The 19,802-nt window shown below is 40.8% G+C and overlaps 1 protein-coding gene across 1 annotated transcript in view; it reads right to left on the reverse strand.

Moving 5' to 3' along the window:
• The window catches only part of SORL1 (sortilin related receptor 1), a 157,742-nt gene that overhangs the window by 82,515 nt on the left and 55,425 nt on the right, over window positions 1-19,802 (reverse strand). Inside the window, exons 11-12 of the mRNA XM_079708073.1 lie at window positions 19,642-19,715; window positions 5,988-6,076 (exon numbers count right to left, since the gene is read on the reverse strand). Of these exons, the coding sequence (XP_079564199.1) occupies window positions 5,988-6,076; window positions 19,642-19,715 (163 nt within the window). The remainder of the gene's footprint in view (window positions 1-5,987; window positions 6,077-19,641; window positions 19,716-19,802) is intronic.

Below are 19,802 nucleotides of genomic sequence, written 5' to 3' on the forward strand. Positions count from 1 at the left end.
GAACTTAGACACGAAGGAAGTCAGAGCTGGGAGCTCAAATTGTTTCACACACAAGTCACAATAAATGAATCCTGTTTCCTTTTCTCAGGGTAACTCTTGATTTCAGAATAGGGTAATGATATAGGGCAAAGAAAAACTGTCTTAGGGTTTTTATTAAAAGAAATTGAGTGTCGAGGATGATGCTGGTATCAACGCCAACGTGATGCATGTTTCAGGCTGCTGGGGACAGATCTGGGCTCCACATCTTAATCCTCTGACATTGAGAGGAGGGCCCAAAGGAGAAGCTAGAGGGTGTAGATTCAGGATCCTACAGCACAGGAGGGAAGGAACGGGGGCTGTTTGCCATGGAATAGGAGATGCTCTCAAGAGGACAGGGAGAGGTCCTCATGCATCTGAAAGGCTTTCAGGCAGAAGAGAAAATATCTGTTGGATGGATCTCCTGGAAGCTGAGCCCACTGCATAGCAACGGGGGTGAGGAGAATTTGGGCTCTCTCTGACCTGAGAACTTTCATTCATAAAGGAATGGATGAATAAATACTTAGTGCACGAACAAATGAACAACAAATTGTCCAAAGTGAAATGGAAGCTCCTTTTGATTTGGCAAAGTCCCCATCACTAGAATTATTCAAGCAAAGACTTGGGTGATCATCCATCACAGATTGCAGAGAGAAAATTCCTGCAACGGGCAGTGGAAGACAGAACCAGATGATGTAATACATCCAGATCCCTGCTGGGGATCTCCCCGTGGACATACCATGGCCACTTCAGTTCAACTTGTCCACATCTGCACTCATCCTATGGCCCTTCAGGCCAATTCCTTTTCCTCTGCTTTTCTATGAGTGATATGATCATCTTGCCCTGTCACCCCCCCATCCCCCCGACACCGTCTAGTCAAAAAGCAAGTCCTGAACACTTAGTCCTCAAAATGCTTGGTCCCCACCTAAGCAGCATCTCTCACCTCCAGTCTTGGTCCTTTTAAATTCATGCTCCTCAACTTGCCAGAGCCATCTTTCTACACTAGCCATGTCATTCCCCTATTTTTACACCCTCAGAGGGGCCCTATCATTTCAAAAGCAAAGTCTAATGTCTCTGGTGTGACGTGTAAGGTCCTCAGGGGCCCTGGCCCCTGACCACACAGCTACTGCAAGCCTCATTCCTCACACACACACCCCCGAGATTTACATTCTGTCAATACTAAAGAGCTGCACCTTGCACTCTGATTCATGCTGGTCTCTGCTCAAGCTCTTTCTAAACCTGGGGTGGCATTCCAACGTTGCTTTTTACCCTTGAAGTCTCAGCTCAAGTTTCCTCTCCTCCCAGAAGCCTTCTCCTGTCTCCCAGATAGCATTACTGGCCCTCCTTCTGTGGCCGCCCTGCATCCTGTGCTCACCTCTATCTTATACCTGTGACGGAGCAGGACCCTATGGGACAGACCCCTCCCCTAGGTCCTCTGCTATAGCTCCTCTCTGACATATCTAGATAACAGTATATGATGCACATTTCCTGAGTTGTTTTACAGATGCTAAAAACCACCACCAAATGGAAGACATTAACTACTTGATGACCATGAGCACGTAGCCTGCTGGAGCCTAAGGACAGATAATGTTAACCCCTGTTGCACCACCTTGTTACCTCATCACCAACCAATCAGAGAATTGTGCAGGGCTGATCACATACCCTGCGACGCCCCTCCCTCACCTGGCCTTTAAATGGCTGCTGAGCCTGCGCGTCCGGAGCCTGTGCTCCACAACGGGAGAGGCCACAACAGTGAGAGGCCCGCATACCACAAAAAAAAAAAAAAAAAAAAAAATGCTTTGCTAATACCCATCAGGGAGTTCAGGCTTTTTGAGCACTAGCTGTGGTGCCGGACTCCTTGACTGATGCCTTACAATAAACGCTGCTCTCTCCTTCACCACTGCCCAGTGTCAGTAGATGGGCAAGTGGACCCAAGTTTGGTTCAGTAACATACCTACTATATTTAAATGACCTGATTTTGCGAGCGTCTTCTACTAGGGCTGCCGTTCATCAGGAATAAGACCTCTTACTTTTCTGCCCCCGGCACACAGAGGGGCATTAATTAATGCTTTTTTGTTAAAGGAAATTAAATGAACTGCACTGTATTTTCTTTTTTTTTTTTCTAACCCCATCTCTCAGTTTCTCAACAGTTAAAGGTTGATAAGAATACCTGTTCCTCTATAACTCACAGGGCCAAAGACACCACATGGGGGTGAGAATGAAGTGGGGGCGGGGCTGGCTCTCTCTGCAACCATCCAGGTAAGTTACTAGGAGAGGAGGTTCCGCAACCACAAGGACAGGTTAACCACCATCTCCCACGTTCCAGAACTGTGAAGCTGCTTCCAGAACTCAGGTCCAGAAAAGACAGCTGCTCTGCTGGGTGTAGTCTTTGCAGTGGCTTTTCAGGACTCCCCAGAGGGAAGCCCTCTGAAATCTGAAATCTCCTATGAGGAAAGATGCTTTGGGGAAAGTCCAAGGTATTATTAGTAACTACCAATATCATTATGCTGACAGGCAAACCACCAGGAAGAAACGGAAACTGATCTCATCCCTCACTATCAAGCCGACAAGCTTGGGTTTGGGTCCGTTTTTGGTCAGAGTGCAAAAACACTGATTCTACACAAGAATGACCTGCAACCCCTGAGCAGGTTCACGGTGACAGCATGCTGAACAAAGGGGTAAGTGACTCCCAGAAGAGGTTCTTGTTGATTCATTTCAGACATGTGGAAAACAGGAGCAAAACAAAGCGTTCCACTTCTTACTCTCAATTTCAATTAACAACGACAAAGAAAACAGCCTCAGTGGAGAATCAAGGCAGAAGCTGAAACAAGTGATCATCAACTCTTAGTTAAGTATGCTAAACAGGGAGAGAAAGACATGAATTATTTAAAAGAACAACCAGGGACTTCCCTGGTGGCGCAGTGGTTGAGAATCCACCTGCCAATGCAGGGGACAGGGGTTCGAGCCCTGGTCCGGGAAGATCCCACATGCCGCGGAGCAACTAAGCCTGTGTGCCACAACTACTGAAGCCCGCGTGTGTAGAGCCCGTGCTCTGCAACCTACAACAAAGAATAGCCCCTGTTCGCCACAACTAGAGAAAGCCCGCAAGCAGCAATGAAGACCCAATGCAGCCTAAATAAATAAATTAATTTAAAAAAAAAAGAACCACCAAAAAAAAACCACCCCAAAACTTAACTCTTACGTTAAGCAATGTTCCACCCTCTGTCCCCACTAAACCTCTCACTAGGGTTACTGTTGTTACGGCTTCCTCCCTAAGGTTGGATAAGCTTTGGGTCGGAAAGCTCTTCCCCCGGCTGCTCCTTCCAGCTGGCTCAGAAACATCTCAGAGCCACAGTGGGGCTGGACGGCTCCCAAAGGATGCCTCATTCACCTCTGCATCCTTGGTTCCTAGAACAACATCTGGCTCCTTGTGGATATTCAACAAATGTTTGTGTAATTGACCTGAAATGATGCTTAACAGAAATATGTTCCATTTCCATCCAGTGTGGACCTGAACTCTTGACCGTTACATTCTCACCAGATTGCACACATCCAGGGACCCCTACTCACGTTTGAGCTCCAGGGACTGTCATGTACAACAGAGAATAACGGAAGTGCCCCCACCCCCGGGGACTGCGATTGCCACGCTACCCCACCCTTTCCAGTTTTATAAACCAGGAAAAAGATAAGCAATCTTGGAAGACTAAGTGCGCATGACCTATTTACTTGAACAATCAAATATTTACTAAGTGCCTGCTAGCCTGCATAGAATAGAAATCCTTGTCTACAAAGACCTTGTTAATGAGTTGAGGAAACCAGGCATATAATGAAAAGGTAACTAAAAGGAGGCAGCATGCGATGAATGCCAAATCAATGAGACAGCCGTCAGTAAATAGTATGAGACTCAAAGGAGGGAGTCATGGCCATGGCTGGAGAGACCAGACTTAAACGTGTCTGAAGTCCTAGACCAGCAATAGAAATCCAGGTGAGTCAGAAGCAGCCTTCACTCATGTGGTTTAAGGATCTGAACTAATTACAATATCTATTTCCTGCTTCTCTTCTGATGAAGCTGATAGCACACAGGTCAAAAGCAGAGCAGCAGGAGAAGCAAGAAAAAAAAACAACAACTCTGAGCCACATACAAATGCCAGGTGGCTACACTACGCAGATTTTGGCCAAGCTCAGACTGATATTTGGGACACACGCACCTGTCAATAGGAGGCCTGAACATATTCTCATATTTGCAAATGTTTTATTTGAACCATACCTACAGACACCTCCACATGACCTGTGCAAATAGAGGGATGCTAGAGGGTCCATATCCTTAAAGTCTACCACCCCAAAATCATTGTTGAACATCTGCCGAGGGTACTGTGATTTTCTGGCAGCAGGTCTATTTTCCTGATCATGTTTTCCTGCAGCCAGCTAGCAATGACGCTGCGTTCCCTGAGCACATATGCACCGACAGATGGTGTAAGAGGACCAGAATCACATTAACTACTCCAGAGAAGCCAGCTTGGAATGCAAATGTAATCTGGAGGAGCGTGAAACAGGGAAAATCAGGAACTGTCTCTGCAGTTTGACTGCCACACACAGAATGAAATGTATTCCTACGGAGCCAAACTACGTCCCCTACCGTACTTCTCAAGGAGCATTGTGTACTTGTGTTATCTCACCACTAGAGGATGGAATCCTTGCGAGTGAAGGAAAACATCCTATGTCTCTTTAGATACACATCACCAGGCACCAGCAGTGCTCGTGAAATGTGTGAGATGGGAATTAATAAATTAATGGATAAATAAATGACACGAATGTGGGAAGCATGTACCCTGTGACTGTCCTCATTTGAGCACATGTCAATCTGAATGGGGACACAGTCCGTTGCGTACAAACAGGACTTCTTCTGACTCCTGGCTCTAAAGCAGCTGCTGACCAGAGCTGCACAGACCAGAGACCAGCCAGGTGGAGCGCAGAACACTGGGACTTCGCTTCTCTCTGCTTCTTGGAGGCCAGGTCACTCGGCACATGTCCAATTAACCACAGGGGAAACCAGCTAAGAGCTCTTGTTTCAAACCACCCACCTCTCTCTCTTGCTGCTGACCCTGTTTCTAAAAGGAAACAAGGAAAAGAAAGCTTTCTCCCTTGCGTTAAACAAGATGATTATAGGAGCTCTCTCCCCCTCCTTTAGCAATCTGTCTCACGGGTTCAGCCCAAAAACAAGGAGAAGTGAGAGATAGTCTGTCCTGACCGAATGTTAACAAAATTAACTTCTGCCCTAACTCAGACTAAAGTAATGAAAGAATTGGTTCTGATAAAATCAGACTCAAGAAAGCAGAGGTTACTAACTCTTGACATTTTTGCTTTTCAGAGGAATATACTGCAAAGAGTACAGAACGTAATTTAAAGACCCAAGTGCTAGTCTTGTCTGTTATTAACAAAGGGGAGGATCTTGGGCAAGTTACTTTACCTTCTGAGCCTCAGTTTTCTCATCTAGAAGATGAAGCCATTAACCCCAAATGTCCTTTCCAGGTCTATTTGCAAGAACCCCAAAACCAAAGGTATCACAGTAAAAGTCACTTGGCTATCAAGTAATATGTATTCTGAAATGACTACTCATGTATCATTATTATTTATTATTATTATTACTCATTCCATGAGTAACTCTGTGTCACACACAAAGCAAAGAAAGACAAGTTGAAGAGCCTCTAGTTAATTTTTTAGTCATTATTAATTTATATTTATATAGAGCTGTGTTTTTTCAAATCAGTAAAATTATTTCATTTGTTCCTCTCTGAGATAGGAAGGGCAGATTATCATTCCCACTTAATAAACAAGAAAAATTTAAGTAATTTCCCAAGGCACAGATTGTGCTGTCAATAACCTAGTGCTACAGAGATAATCCACTTATAATCACAGAGTTAAATTTCTGGGAGAACAGTGTGATATTAAAAAGCTTCACCAGAGACACTTACTTCAGCTCATTGGTTTCCATGCCTTGGGCGATGGCCATGATGATCCCGCCATGGTCTCCCCATGTGTAGTAGTGAGGTCCAGGAAGAGCCTGAAGAGAGAGAGCCAGTGCTGATGTCACTGCCATGGAGATGGCCGGGCATAAATGGTACACACCACACACACACGTGCACACACACTCAGGCACACACACACACAGCAGGGATATCAACCACCTGAATACAATTTTTCCATTTCCAGAGCACTTCACAGCCATTATCTCATCTGATCCACACAACCCTGGGGCTGGGCAGAGCAAGTTCTCACATCCCAATATTTTTTTGCCAAATGAAGAAACTGGGGTTCCTATTAAAGAGGCAGACTGTAAACGGCAGAGGCAGGAGTCAAACCCACATCTCTAACCCTCACCAAGCAGCTATTAAAAATTAACCAACTAGAGTTCTGGTTTGACTGTGACAGTATAAACCCACTACAGCCCATCCTTCTTGTTAATTACAACTAAAAAATTTGGACAAAATATTCAATACAGGGCTTCCCTGGTGGCGCAGTGGTTGAGAGTCCGCCTGCCGATGCAGGGGACACGGATTCATGCCCCAGTCCGGGAAGATCCCACATGCCGCGGAGCGGCTGGGCCCGTGAGCCAAGGCCGCTGAGCCTGCGCGTCCAGAGCCTGTGCTCCGTGACAGGAGAGGCCACAACAGTGAGAAGACCACGTACCACAAAAAAAAAAAAATTCAATACAAAAAGACAGCTACCCGAGGATGCTGAAAAGTAAACAAAATAAGGCAGCTTATGAAGGGGATTTAAAACCTGGAGAAACTACCCAAACAATTGGGGCTTCCTGGTACACCTGTGCCCTGAGGGAATGCCCCAGCCTAGAATACGTTAGTCCCAGCCAGGCAGCTAAACCTTCAATGGAAACTTTCTGCCTAAGGAGTCAGGAAAAGAAGCCCCTGCATGACGGAGAGAATGTAGATGGAATCCCAGAGGGGAGAGCATGAGGAAGTAAACCCTCTAATTCTGTGGATGGACTCACATATGTTTCAGCCTAACCCCTAAACTGTATGTGTGTGGAACAGACCCATACTAGCACAGAAAAGACTTAGCAATCTGAACTGAGATCTCCAAAGAATGCAAGACAGAAGTTACAGTCCGAATCTGAACAGGTTCATTACATGCTGAAACAAAAACAGCAACATCCTCCAGAAGATTTCATTTCATGTCCGGGATGCAATCCAAAATTACTCAACATACAAACGGATCGGTAAAAAGTCTCCAATTCTCCAGAGAAAAGACAATCAATGGGTGCCAATTCCAAGATGATCCAAACGTTGAGATTACCAAAGACTTTAAAATAGTTCTTATAACTGTGTTCCATGAGGTAAAGGAAAACACATCTGAAATGAGCAAAAGAAAAGAATTCTTCCCAGAGAAGTGGAAACTATTTTTTTTAAAGGAATGAATTCTAGAACAGGAAAAAAAATATCTGAAATAGGAAATTCACTGATGGGCTCAATGACAGAATAGAAATGACAAAGGAATTAGTGAATTTAAAGATAAATACAGAACAGTAGAAATGATCTATTCTGGAACTTTCCTCGTGGTCCAGTAGTTAAGAATCTGCCTTCCAGGGGCTTCCCTGGTGGCGCAGTGGTTGAGAGTCCGCCTGCCGATGCAGGGGACATGGGTTCGTGCCCCGGTCCGGGAAGATCCCACATGCCGCGGAGCGGCTGGGCCTGTGAGCCATGGCCGCTGAGCCTGCGCGTCCGGAGGCCACAACAGTGAGAGGCCCGCGTACTGCAAAAAAAAAAAAAAAAAAAAGAATCTGCCTTCCAATGCAGGGGACACGGGTCGGGTTCAATCCCTGGTTGGGGAACTACGATCCCTCATGCCACAACTAGAGAGCCTGTGTGCTGCAACTACAGAGCCCACGTGCTCTGGAGCCTGCATGCCACAACTAGAGAGAAGCCTGAGCACCACAATGAAGAGCCCTCACATCTCAACAAAAGATCTCACGTGCCACAACTAAGACCCGACACAGCCAAAAATAAATAAATAAATAAATAAATATTTTAAAAAATGATCTATTCTAAAGAACATACAGAATAAAAGACTTAAAGGAAAAAAGCCCCAAGAAACTGTGGGACAATAACAAAAGGTCTATGTATAATTGGAGGCCAAGATGAACAAGAGAAAGGGACTGAAGCAGAAAAAATATTTGAAAAAATACTGGCTGAAAATTTCCCAAATTTGGTGAAAAAGATAAATTTATAGATTCAAGAGATCAGTGTCCCCAAAAACAATCATCACAAAGAAAACCACACCTAGAGACATCAGAACAAAACTGCTGAAAACCAAAGATAAGGAAAAAATATCAAAGCGTCTTAAGGAAAATGACACAATACATACAAGAAAATGGTAACAAATGATTATAGATTTCCCATCGGCAGACAGCACATCTTTAAAGTATAGACACACCTTGGAGATACTGTGTTTCAGACCACCACAATAAAGCAAACACCAAAATGAAGTGAATCATATGAATTTTTTGATTTCTCAGTGCTTATAAAGTTATGTTTACGCCATCCTGTAGTCTATTAAGTGTGCAATAACATTATGTCTAAATAAAACAATGTACACACCTTAATTAAAAGTGCTTTACTGCTATTAAAAAAAAAGCTAAGCATCATCTGAGCCTCCAGCAAGTCACAGTAGTAACATCAGAGATCACTGAACATATATCACCATAACAAATATAATAATAATAATGAAAAAGTTTGAAATATTGCAAGAATCACTAAAATGTGACACAGACACAAAGCAAGCAAATGCTGTTGGAAAAATGGCACTGATGGACATGCTCGATGCAGGGCTGCCACAAACCTTCAATTTGTAAAAAATACAATATCTACAAAGCACAATAAAATGAGGTATGCCTCTATGGAAAGAAAATTACTATCAATCCAGCATACAATATCAAACAAACACATCCCCCAGGAATGAAAGTGAATTACCGAGATTCTCAAATGAAGGAAAATCAAGAAAAGGAAAACCAAGAGAACACATAGCTAGTAGATCTGCTCCACAACAAATGCTAAAGGCATATCATCAGGCTGCTGTGAAATTTACCGAGGGAAACAAGGATCTTCAGGAAGGAAGGAAGAGCAAGGGAAATGGTAAATATCTGGGTGAATATAAAAAACTGCTTTTCCTCAAGTTCTTTAAAATCCATACGATGATTAAAGCAAAAACAAAGACATTGCTGAGTTTTTCAATATGTGTCAATGTGATAAAAAATGAAAACAAAAAAGTTGGGAGAAGAGAAAAGGGATTTATTTGGTTGCAAGGTTTCTAAATTTTATGTTAAGTGTAATATTATGTTAAATGCAGTATTAATTCAAAAAAGACTATGAAAGATTAAATATATATGCTGTAATCCTTAGAGCAACCACTAAAAAAATAGTAATACTACAAAGAAATATAATCAAAAAGATAATATTTAAATAAAAATAGAATACTAAAAATACCTAAATAATACAAAAGGAGGCCATAAAGGAGGAACAGAATAATTTTAAAAAATGAAATTTAAATAAACAAATACATAAAATATTAAACCTAAATCCAACCATATCAATAATTATATTAAATGTTAATGGCCTAAGCATTTAGTTAAAAAGCAGAGCTTATCAGAATAAATTAAAAAGACCCTCACTATATGCTGCCTATAAGAAACACTTCAATGTAAAGACACAGATGGGTAGAAAGTAAATAGATAGTAAAAGATATATTATCCAAATAGTAAACATAAGACGGTTAAAGTGACTTTCAATATCAGATAGAAAAGACTTCAAGACAAAGGGTATTATCATAGATAAAGAGGAATATTCCATAACGATAAAAGGGACAATAAATCAGAAAAAATAATTATAAATGTGTATGTACATAATAAAAGAGTGTAAAAATACATGAAGCAATATTGATAGGATTTAAAGGAAAAAAAGACAATTCCACAATCATAGCTGGAGATTTTACCACCAACAATTTACAGAACTGCAATATATAGCAATTTATGGAACTAGCCCCCGCCAAACTGCAATATATAGCAATTTATAGAACTAGCCCTGAAGTATGTAGGTCTGAACAAGTATCAACCGCCTTCATATAAATAACATCTGTTGAACACTGCATCCAACAACTGCAGAATATACATTCCTTGCTTACGCACATGACATATTCACCAAGACAAACTACATATTGGATCACAACACAAGTCCCATTAAGTTTAAAGGACTTGAAATCATATAAAGTGTATTATCTGACTACAAGGAAATTAAGATATCTATGAAAACGTCAAATATCTGAAAACTAAACAACCCTTTTCTAAATAACTTATCAGACAAAGACAAAAAGCAAAAGGGACATTATGAAGTGATAAAAATGTTCTCGAATTAGATAGTGGTGATGGCTGCACATCACATCACTTGTGAATATACCTAAAACTACTGAACCATACAATTTAAAGTGGTACATTTTACTGCATGTGAATTACATCTCAATCTTAAAGGGAGACATTAAAAAATATTCTGAACTGAATGACAACAAAAATACAACACATCTAAATTTGTGGCATACAGCTAAAGTAGTATTTACAGGGAAAATTAGAGCTGCAAATGCCTACATAAGAAAAGATCTAAAAATCAATAACCTAAAGTTATACGTTAACAAGCTACAAATAGAAAAGCAAAGTAAATCCAAAGTATACAAGGATAAGGGAAAGGTAATACTACAGAGGAGAAATCAACAAAATAGAAAACAGACAACAGAGAAAATTAAAGCCAAAAGCAGGTTCTTTGAAAAGATCAATAATATTGACAAACCACTAACTAAACTAATCAAGAAAAATAGAGGAAAAAAATACAAATCACCAATAACAGGAATGAAAACAGGTTATTACCACAAATCTTACAGACATTTTAAAACATTAGAAAATACCTTGAGTAACTTTAAGCCAACAAATTTAATAACTTTAGATGAAAGGACAAATGTCTAAAAATATACAACTCACCAAAATGGACATAAGTAGCAGAAAATCTGAATAGTTCTCTATCTGCCTGAGAAACAATTTCTAAACAAAAACATTCCCAAGAAGAAAACTCCAGGTCCAGATAGCTTCACTGGTAGATGATTGAAGAAAAAAAAAACATCACTCTTACACAAACTTTATCAGAACATAAAAGAGGAAGAATTGCTGCTCAGTTTGTTTTATCCTAACACCAAAACCTGACAAAGACATTACCAAAAAAAAATTACCGAGCAATATCTCTCATAAGTAACACAAAAACCTTTAAAAAACTACTAGCAAATTAAAACTAACCTTACAGGGGCTTCCCTGGTGGCACAGTGGTTAAGAATCCGCCTGCCAATGCAGGGGACACGGATTCGAGCCCTGATCTGGGAAGATCCCACATGCCACAGAGCAACTGAGCCCGTGCACCACAACTACTGAGCCTGCACTCTAGAGCCCGCGAGCCACAACTACTGAGCTTGTGAGCCACAACTACTGAAGCTCGCGCACCTAGAGCCCATGTTCCGCAACAAGAAAAGCCACCGCAATGAGAAGCCCGCGCACCACAACGAAGAGTAGCCCCCGCTCGCTGCAACTAGAGAAAACCTGCGTGCGGCAACAAAGACCCGACACAGTCAAAAATAAATTAATTAATTAATTTTTAAAAATACTAACCTTACATTAAAAGGATAATATATTGTAACTAAGTAGGGTTCAAGAATTATTCCAGTAATTCCAGGATAGTTTAATATTCAAGAACCAATTAATGTACTACACCATATTACATATTACATTTGTGATACTGTGATATAAGAAGAAATATAAACTTTGGTCTTTGTTCTGGGCTCCTGGTGAGAGGTCCTAAAATCTTTGTAATTTCCTAAGTGATGAAGAGCAATAGGAGCACCTTTTGTTTTAATAGTTGGTCTTGGATCCCAGTTCCTGACACAGAGCTCCTAAAACCCTTGTAATTTTCTGACTGATGGGGGTGACAGGAGTGTGTCTTACACAGAGCTCCTACAGCCCGTGTAATTTCCTGGGTGATAGGAGAGTCTCTTGTCCTAATGAGGAGACTCATGGTGGGCTCCTGGACAGTACGGGGGCTGGTCAACAGAAAGACTAAGCAGGATTAGAAGCTTGACATTTTCAGCCCCACCTCCATCCTCCCAGGAGGACAGAGGGGCTGGAGAGTGAGTTAATAATTAATCACGCCTATGTGATGAAGCCTCCATTAAAACAGATCAATAACAAGGACCTACTGCATAGCACAGGGAACTATATTCAATATCCTGCAATAAATCACAATGGAAAAGAATATGAAAAAGAATACATATATATAAAAAACTGAATCACTTTGCTGTACACCAGAAACTAACACATTGTAAATCAACTATACTTCAATTTAAAAAATAAATACATAAAGTCAAATGATTAGTTAAAAAAAAAAAAATCCCTAAACTGCAGGATTCAGAGAGCTTCCAAGTTGGTGAACACATCCACATGCTGGAAGAAGAGCACACCCCAACTCTGTGGGGACAGAAGCTCCATGGTTGGGACCCTTCTGGACCCTGTCCTATGTACCTCTTCATCTGGCTGTTCATTTGTATCCTTTGAAATATCCTTTACAATAAACGGGTAAATGTAAATAAATATTTCCCTGAGTTCTGTCAGCCATTCTAGCAAATTACTGAACCCGAAGAGTGAGTTGTGGGAACCCCCAGTTTATAGCTGGTCAGTCAGAAGTACAGGTGACAACCTGAGACTTGCAACTGGCGTCTGAAGTGGGGTCAGGTGGGGCAGTCTTGTGAGACTGAGCCCTTAGACTCTGGGTCTGTGCCAACTCCAGCTAGCATGTGTCCTGACTGAATTGTAGGACATCCAGTGGGTGTCTGGAGAGTTGGAGTACTGCTTGCTGTGATGGGAAAACTCCCATACATTTGGTATCAGAAGTATTCTGAGAGTAAGGGAAAAGAGTTTTTCCTTTAACATAATACACCATGTTACATATTACCATATTATTACATATTAGGGAAGAGAAGAGAAGGAAGAGAGAAAAGGAGAAATAAAACAAGTAAAGATCAGAAAGGAAGAAATAAAACTGTCCCTATTTGCAGATGATACGACTGCTTACTGAATCTACAAAACAACTACTAACACTAATGAATTATTTTAGCAAGGTTGCAGAATATAAGGTTAATATATAAAAATCAACTGTCTTCTTATATACTATAGCAAAAACTGAAAAATGAACTTTAAAGAAAGTCCCATTTACAGTAATACCAAAAAATAAAAAATATCTAGGAATAAAGCTAACAAAAAGAAGGTATACAAGACCTCCACATTGAAAACTATAAAATATTGCTAAAATAATTTTTTTAAATGGCGTAACACACCACATTCATGGATCAGAAGACCCAGTAGTGTTATGATGTCAATTTTCCCCAAATTGATCTATAAATTCAATGTGATCCCAGAAAAAATCCCAACAGGATTTATACAAACTGACAATCTGATTCTAAAGTGTTATGTGGCAACAAAAAGAAAAAAATACCTAGGAATTAACCTACCTAAGGAGGTAAAAGACCTGTACGAAGAAAACTATAAGATATTGATGAAAGAAATCAAAGACGACACAAAAAGATGGAGAGATATACCATGTTCTTGGATTGGAAGAATCAATACTGTGAAAATGACTATACTACCCAAAGTAATCTACAGATTCAATGCAATACCTATCAAATTACCAATGGCTTTCTTCACAGAACTAGAACAGAAAATTTCACAATTTGTATGGAAACACAAAAGACCTCAAATAGCCAAAGCAATCTTGAGAAAGAAAAATGGAGCTGGAGGAATCAGGCTCCCTGACTTCAGACTATACTACAAAGCTACAGTAATCAAGACAATATGGTACTGACACAAAAACAAACATTTAGACCAATGGAACAGGATAGAAAGCTCAGAAATAAACCCACGCAGCACCTATGGTCACCTAATCTATGACAAAGGAGGCAAGAATATACAATGGAGAAAAGACAGTCTCGTCAATAAGTGGTGCTGGCAAAACTGGACAGCTACATGTGAAAGAATGAAATTAGAACACTCCCTAACAACATACACAAAAATAAACTCAAAATGGATTAAAGACCTGAATGTAAGGCCAGACACTATAAAACTCTTAGAGGAAAACACAGGCAGAACACTCTTTGACATAAATCGCAGCAAGATCTTTTTTGACCCACCTCCTAGAGTAATGAGAATAAAAACAAAAATAAACAAATGGGACCTAATTAAACTTAAAAGCTTTTGCACAGCAAAGGAAACCATAGACAAGATGAAAAGACAACCCTCAGAATGGGAGGAAATATTTGCAAACGAAGTAACTGACAAAGGATTAATCTCCAAAATATACAAACAGCTCATGCAGCTCAATATCAAAAAAAAAACAAAAAAACCGAATCAAAAAAATGGGTGGAAGACCTAAACAGACATTTCTCCAAAGAAGAAATACAGATGGCCAAGAGGCACTTGAAAAGATGCTCAACATCACTAATTATTAGAGAAATGCAAATCAAAACTACAGTGAGGTATCACCTCACAGTGGTCAGAATGGCCATTATAAAAAAAAATCTACAGACCATAAATGCTGGAGAGGGTGTGGAGAAAAGGGAACCCTCATGCATTGTTGGTGGGAATGTAAATTGGTACAGCCACAAGGGGCTTCCCTGGTGGCGTGGTGGTTGAGAATCTGCCTGCCAATGCAGGGGACACAGGTTCAACCCTGGTCTGGGAGGATCCCACGTGCTGAAGGGCAACTGGGCCCGTGAGCCACAACTACTGAGCCCGCACGTCTGGAGCCTGTGCTCCACAACAAGAGAGGCCGCGACAGTGAGAGGTCCGCGCACCACGACGAAGAGTGGCCCCCACTTGCCACAACTAGAGAAAGCCCTCGCACAGAAACGAAGACCCAACACAGTCAAAAATAAATAAATTAATTAAAAAGAAATTGGTACAGCCACTATGGAGAACAGTAGGGAGGTTCCTTAAAAAACTAAAAATAGAACTACCATATGACACAGCAATCCCACTACTGGACATATACCCAGAGAAAACCATAATTCAAAAAGACACATGCACCCCAATGTTCATTGCAGCACTATTTACAATAGCTGGGACATGGAAGCAACCTAAATATCCATCAACAGAGGAATGGATAAAGAGGATGTGGTACACATATATGATAGAATATTACTCAGACATAAAAAGGAACGAAACTGGATCATTTGTACAGATGTGGATGGACCCAGAGACTGTCATACAGAGTGAAGTTAAGTCAGAAAAAGAAAAACAAATATCATATATTAACGCATATATGTGGAATGTGAAAAACTCAGTACACATGATCTTACTTACAAAGCAGAAATAAAGACACAGACATAGAGAACAAACATATGAATACCAAGGGGGAAGGGGGGGTGGGTGAATTAGGAGATTGGGATTGACATATATACACTATTGATACTATGTATAAAACAGACAACTAATAAGAACCTACTGTATAGCACAGGGAACTCTACTCAATGCTCTGTGGTGACCAAAATGGGAAGGAAATCCAGAAAAGAGGGGATATGTAGCTGATTCAGTTTGCTGTACAGTGGAAACTAACACAATATTGCAAAGCAACTATACTCCAATAAAAATTTTTTTTAAAAGACACATGCACCCCAATGTTCACTGTAGCACTATTTACAACAGCCAGGACATGGAAGCAACCTAAATGTCCATCGACAGAGGAATGGATAAAGAAGATGTGGTACATATATACAATGGAATTATTACTCAGCCATAATAAGGAATGAAATTGGGTCACCTGTAGAGACGTGGATGGATGTAGAGATTGTCATAGACTGAAGTAGGTCAGAAAGAGAAAAACAAATATCATGTATTAACGCATATATGTGGAATCTAGAAAAATGGTATAAATTATCTTACTTGCAAAGCAGAAATAGAGACATAGACATAGAGAACAAACGTATGGATGCCAAGGGGGAAGGAGGGTGGGATGAACTGGGGGATTGGGATTGACATATATACACTGTTGATACTATATATAAAATAGATAACTAATGAGAACCTACTGTATAGCTCAGGGAACTGTACTCAATGCTCTGTGGTGACCTAAATGGGACGGAAATCCAAAACAGAGGGGATATATGTATACATATAGCTGATTCACTTTGCTATACAGTAGAAACTAACACAACATTGTAAAGCAACTATATTCCAATAAAAATTAATTTTAAAAAAATTTAAAAAATAAAATGTTATGTGGTTAGACAAAGGAACTAGAATAAGTCAATGTAATTTTTAAAAAGAACAAAACTGGAAGACTTACCGTACTTGATCTCAACCTTTACTCTAAGTCTTCAGTAATCAAGACAATCTGGTTTTGGTAAAGAGACAGGCATATAGATCAATGGAGCAGAACAGAAAGTCTTGAAAGAGACCCACACATACGGCCAATTGATTTTCAAACAGGTACCAAGGCAATTTGATGCGGAAAAGAGAAGTCTTTTCAACAAGTGGTGCTTGACCAATAGCATGTTTATAAGGAAAAAATGAGTATCAACCCTTCCATCACACCAGATATACAAATTAACTCAAAATAGATCATAAACCTAAACCTAAAGCCTAAAACTATAAAACCTGTAAAAGAATACATAGGAGACAATCTCTGCTAACTTGGGAAGGACAAACATTTCTCAGAACAACAAAGCACATAAAACATAGAAGAAAAGAACTGATAAATTAGACTTTACCAAAATTAAAAACATTTGCTCTTCAAAAGACACCTTTAAGAAAACAAAAAAGCAATCCACAGACTAGGAGAAAAAACTTATAACACATATAAAAGACTTAAATTCAGAATAAAAAAAAAAAACCTCTTACAGCTCAATAAGAAGACAAACACAACTCTTTAAAATATATAAAAGATCTGAATGGACACTTCACAAAAGAGTTTTAAATGACCAATGAACACATGAAAAGAAGCTCAACATCAAAAAGAAAAAGAAAAAAAATCCCAGAAGCTCAACATCATTAGTCATCAAAGAAATGCCAATTAAAACCACAATGAAATATCATATGCAGTTATTAAAATGTCTAAAATTTAAAAGACTGACCATATCAAGTGTTGGCATGCACCTGAAGCAATCAGAACTCACACACTGCTGGTGGAAACATGAAACAGTACATCCACTTTGGAAAACAATTTGATACTTTAAAATAATCTGGTAATTCCTTTAAAAGCTAGACATATCTACCGGGTTGCCCACTCATTCCTTCCTACAGTATCTACCCAAGAGAAATAAAAATATATGTCCACCTAAAAACCATGCAATTAAATGTTTATAACAACTATATTTGTAATCAGCAAAAACCAGAACGTCCATCAATCAATGAATGGATAAAGAAACTGTGGAATATCCCCACAATGGGATACTGATCAACAATGAAAAAGGAGAGAATCACTGATAAATGAAACAACATGAATGAACCTCAAAGCCAAAAGACTGCATCTGTGTGAGTCCATTTACACAGAATTCTAGAAAATGCTAATAATCTGGAGGGATGAGGGTAGAGACCAGAATGAATTACAAAGGGACACAAAGAAACTTTGGTGGGTGATGCAACTGTCTTAATTGTGGTGTGGATGAAGGTGTAATGATGGTGATCAATCCTGATCAAATTATATACTTTAACTATGTGCAGTTTACTGTACCTCAACAAAGTTTTTTTGTTTTTTTTTAAGTGCAAAAAAGGAACTCTGTGGATCTGAGAATTTGCACAACTTTTCAGTAGGAGAAGGCGAACAAGAATTCTAGTCATCAGTTTTCTAGACAGCATCTGTCAACTGCATCCCATTTCCTCTTCCCTGGCCACCATCTATCCCCCACACACACCTGAGACTGTCCCTCTAAAGAGAAGGCTGCCCATGGGGACTGAGATGCCCGCTCACACAGACAGTCTCAACCTTTTCATCCCCTAGTTAGTCCCTGCTAGCTCCAAAACTAGGTCCCTTGTGCGATGGCTGCCTCGGCAGGCGTGGAGCATGCCTGGCGGGAGGCGCTGACAGCTGCCCCAGCATCAGCCAGACGACACCACTTCACTGGAGGAGGAGCAAGACACTGCTTTCTCCCCAGAAGGAAATCACTTGCAGATGTTCAAATCCCAGGTTACACCAACATCAGAAAGTACAAACAAACCACCAGGCTATCCGCAGAGGAGAGAACACCCAATTTCCAAAGGAATGTCCAGCTCCAGGGAAGAGGAAAGCCGCTGCTTAATCTTCCCCATGGAAGCTGGACAAGGATGCCCCAAAAATTCCGAAGTGTTCACACTTTTTGGCTACTCTGGCCTTAACAATCTCCCTCATCAGAATACGTAATTATGTTCCCTACCATACTGTACAGCTGTATAGTCCTTACACACACACACACACACACACACACAAACACATGCATGCACATACACGTACACACAATGTATGAAGGGACAGTGAGCCCTACCTCGAACGAGATAACGTATGTGACAGGCCAAGACCCAAACAAATGTTGGGTATCACTACTGCTTCACATACTATGTATTTCACTCTGAAAGTGTATGTATTGCATTCCCAGGAAGGGCACCATGAGGATGGGAGCTGTCTGCTGGTTCTCCTGAGAATCCCACAGCCCTCCTGACATCACGTCCGGCCTGCGAGAGATCTGGTGAGTTCTACCCCAGCAGTTCCCTGCACACACAGCAGAGCATCACTGAAAGCGGCCCCTACAGAATGAGACCAGATGCCTGTCTCCCTGATGGAAGACTGGTGAAAAACACTTTTTTTTTTTAACAAGTTTGGGAATTCTCTAATGTCCAAGGCTGAGTTAGCATTTGGGGACTAGAGAACTAGCCCCACCTTCAGAATTGGTACAATCAGTTCCTAAGGATCCAAATTAGTCACACAACCTTCAGGCAAAAACAGCTTCCTTCCACAGCACAGAGTCTGCCATAGCACGGAGTGAGATGGAGGGCCTGCGCAGTACAGCCAGTCAGGGAAGGGGGCGGGGCGGGGGCTTGGCTTTAACTTCGCTAATATGCAAAAATAAGTAAGTAACCAGGGTCAGACCTGATACCACTACAAATACATTACAATCTGCTGATGGATTCAGCAAACACTTACTGAGCACCATGTGTCCGTACCAGACGCTGCTAGGTCCCAGGAGTAAAGAAGTGACAAAACAGACACTGCCTTATCCTTACGGAACTTACAATCTTGGGATATTTACACAAATTCACAGCTGTTTTTTAAAAAGTCTGTTTTGGATTCAAAGTAACATTTTTGGCAAAATCACAAGCCCACATCATGGGGTGTGAATACAAATCAGTGCAGCTGACCCTGTCAGTGTGGCTCCGGGTACCTCTCTTTATTTTATAATCATACTTGGCGTCGTTGGCCTCCACCACAGCCATGTGTGTCCTTGAAATGTCAAGGCACAGTCACGTTCTCCCACAAACAAGGGCAGGGGTTGTGGAGGGAGGGGGCTGACCTCTCGCCACCGGGCTCCAGCACTGCTGGAGATGTACACGTTTGTCTTGCTTGCCAAGTTCTTTCCCACTGAACCTAAAATGCAAGAAGAGTAATTATTTTTAATGTCAAGAATACGTCAGATAATCACCTTGCTCAACCAGAAATTCTGAGTCATCTAGC

Source organism: Hyperoodon ampullatus (genome assembly GCF_949752795.1).
Source record: "Hyperoodon ampullatus genome assembly, chromosome: 7".
Taxonomy (NCBI): domain Eukaryota; kingdom Metazoa; phylum Chordata; class Mammalia; order Artiodactyla; family Ziphiidae; genus Hyperoodon; species Hyperoodon ampullatus.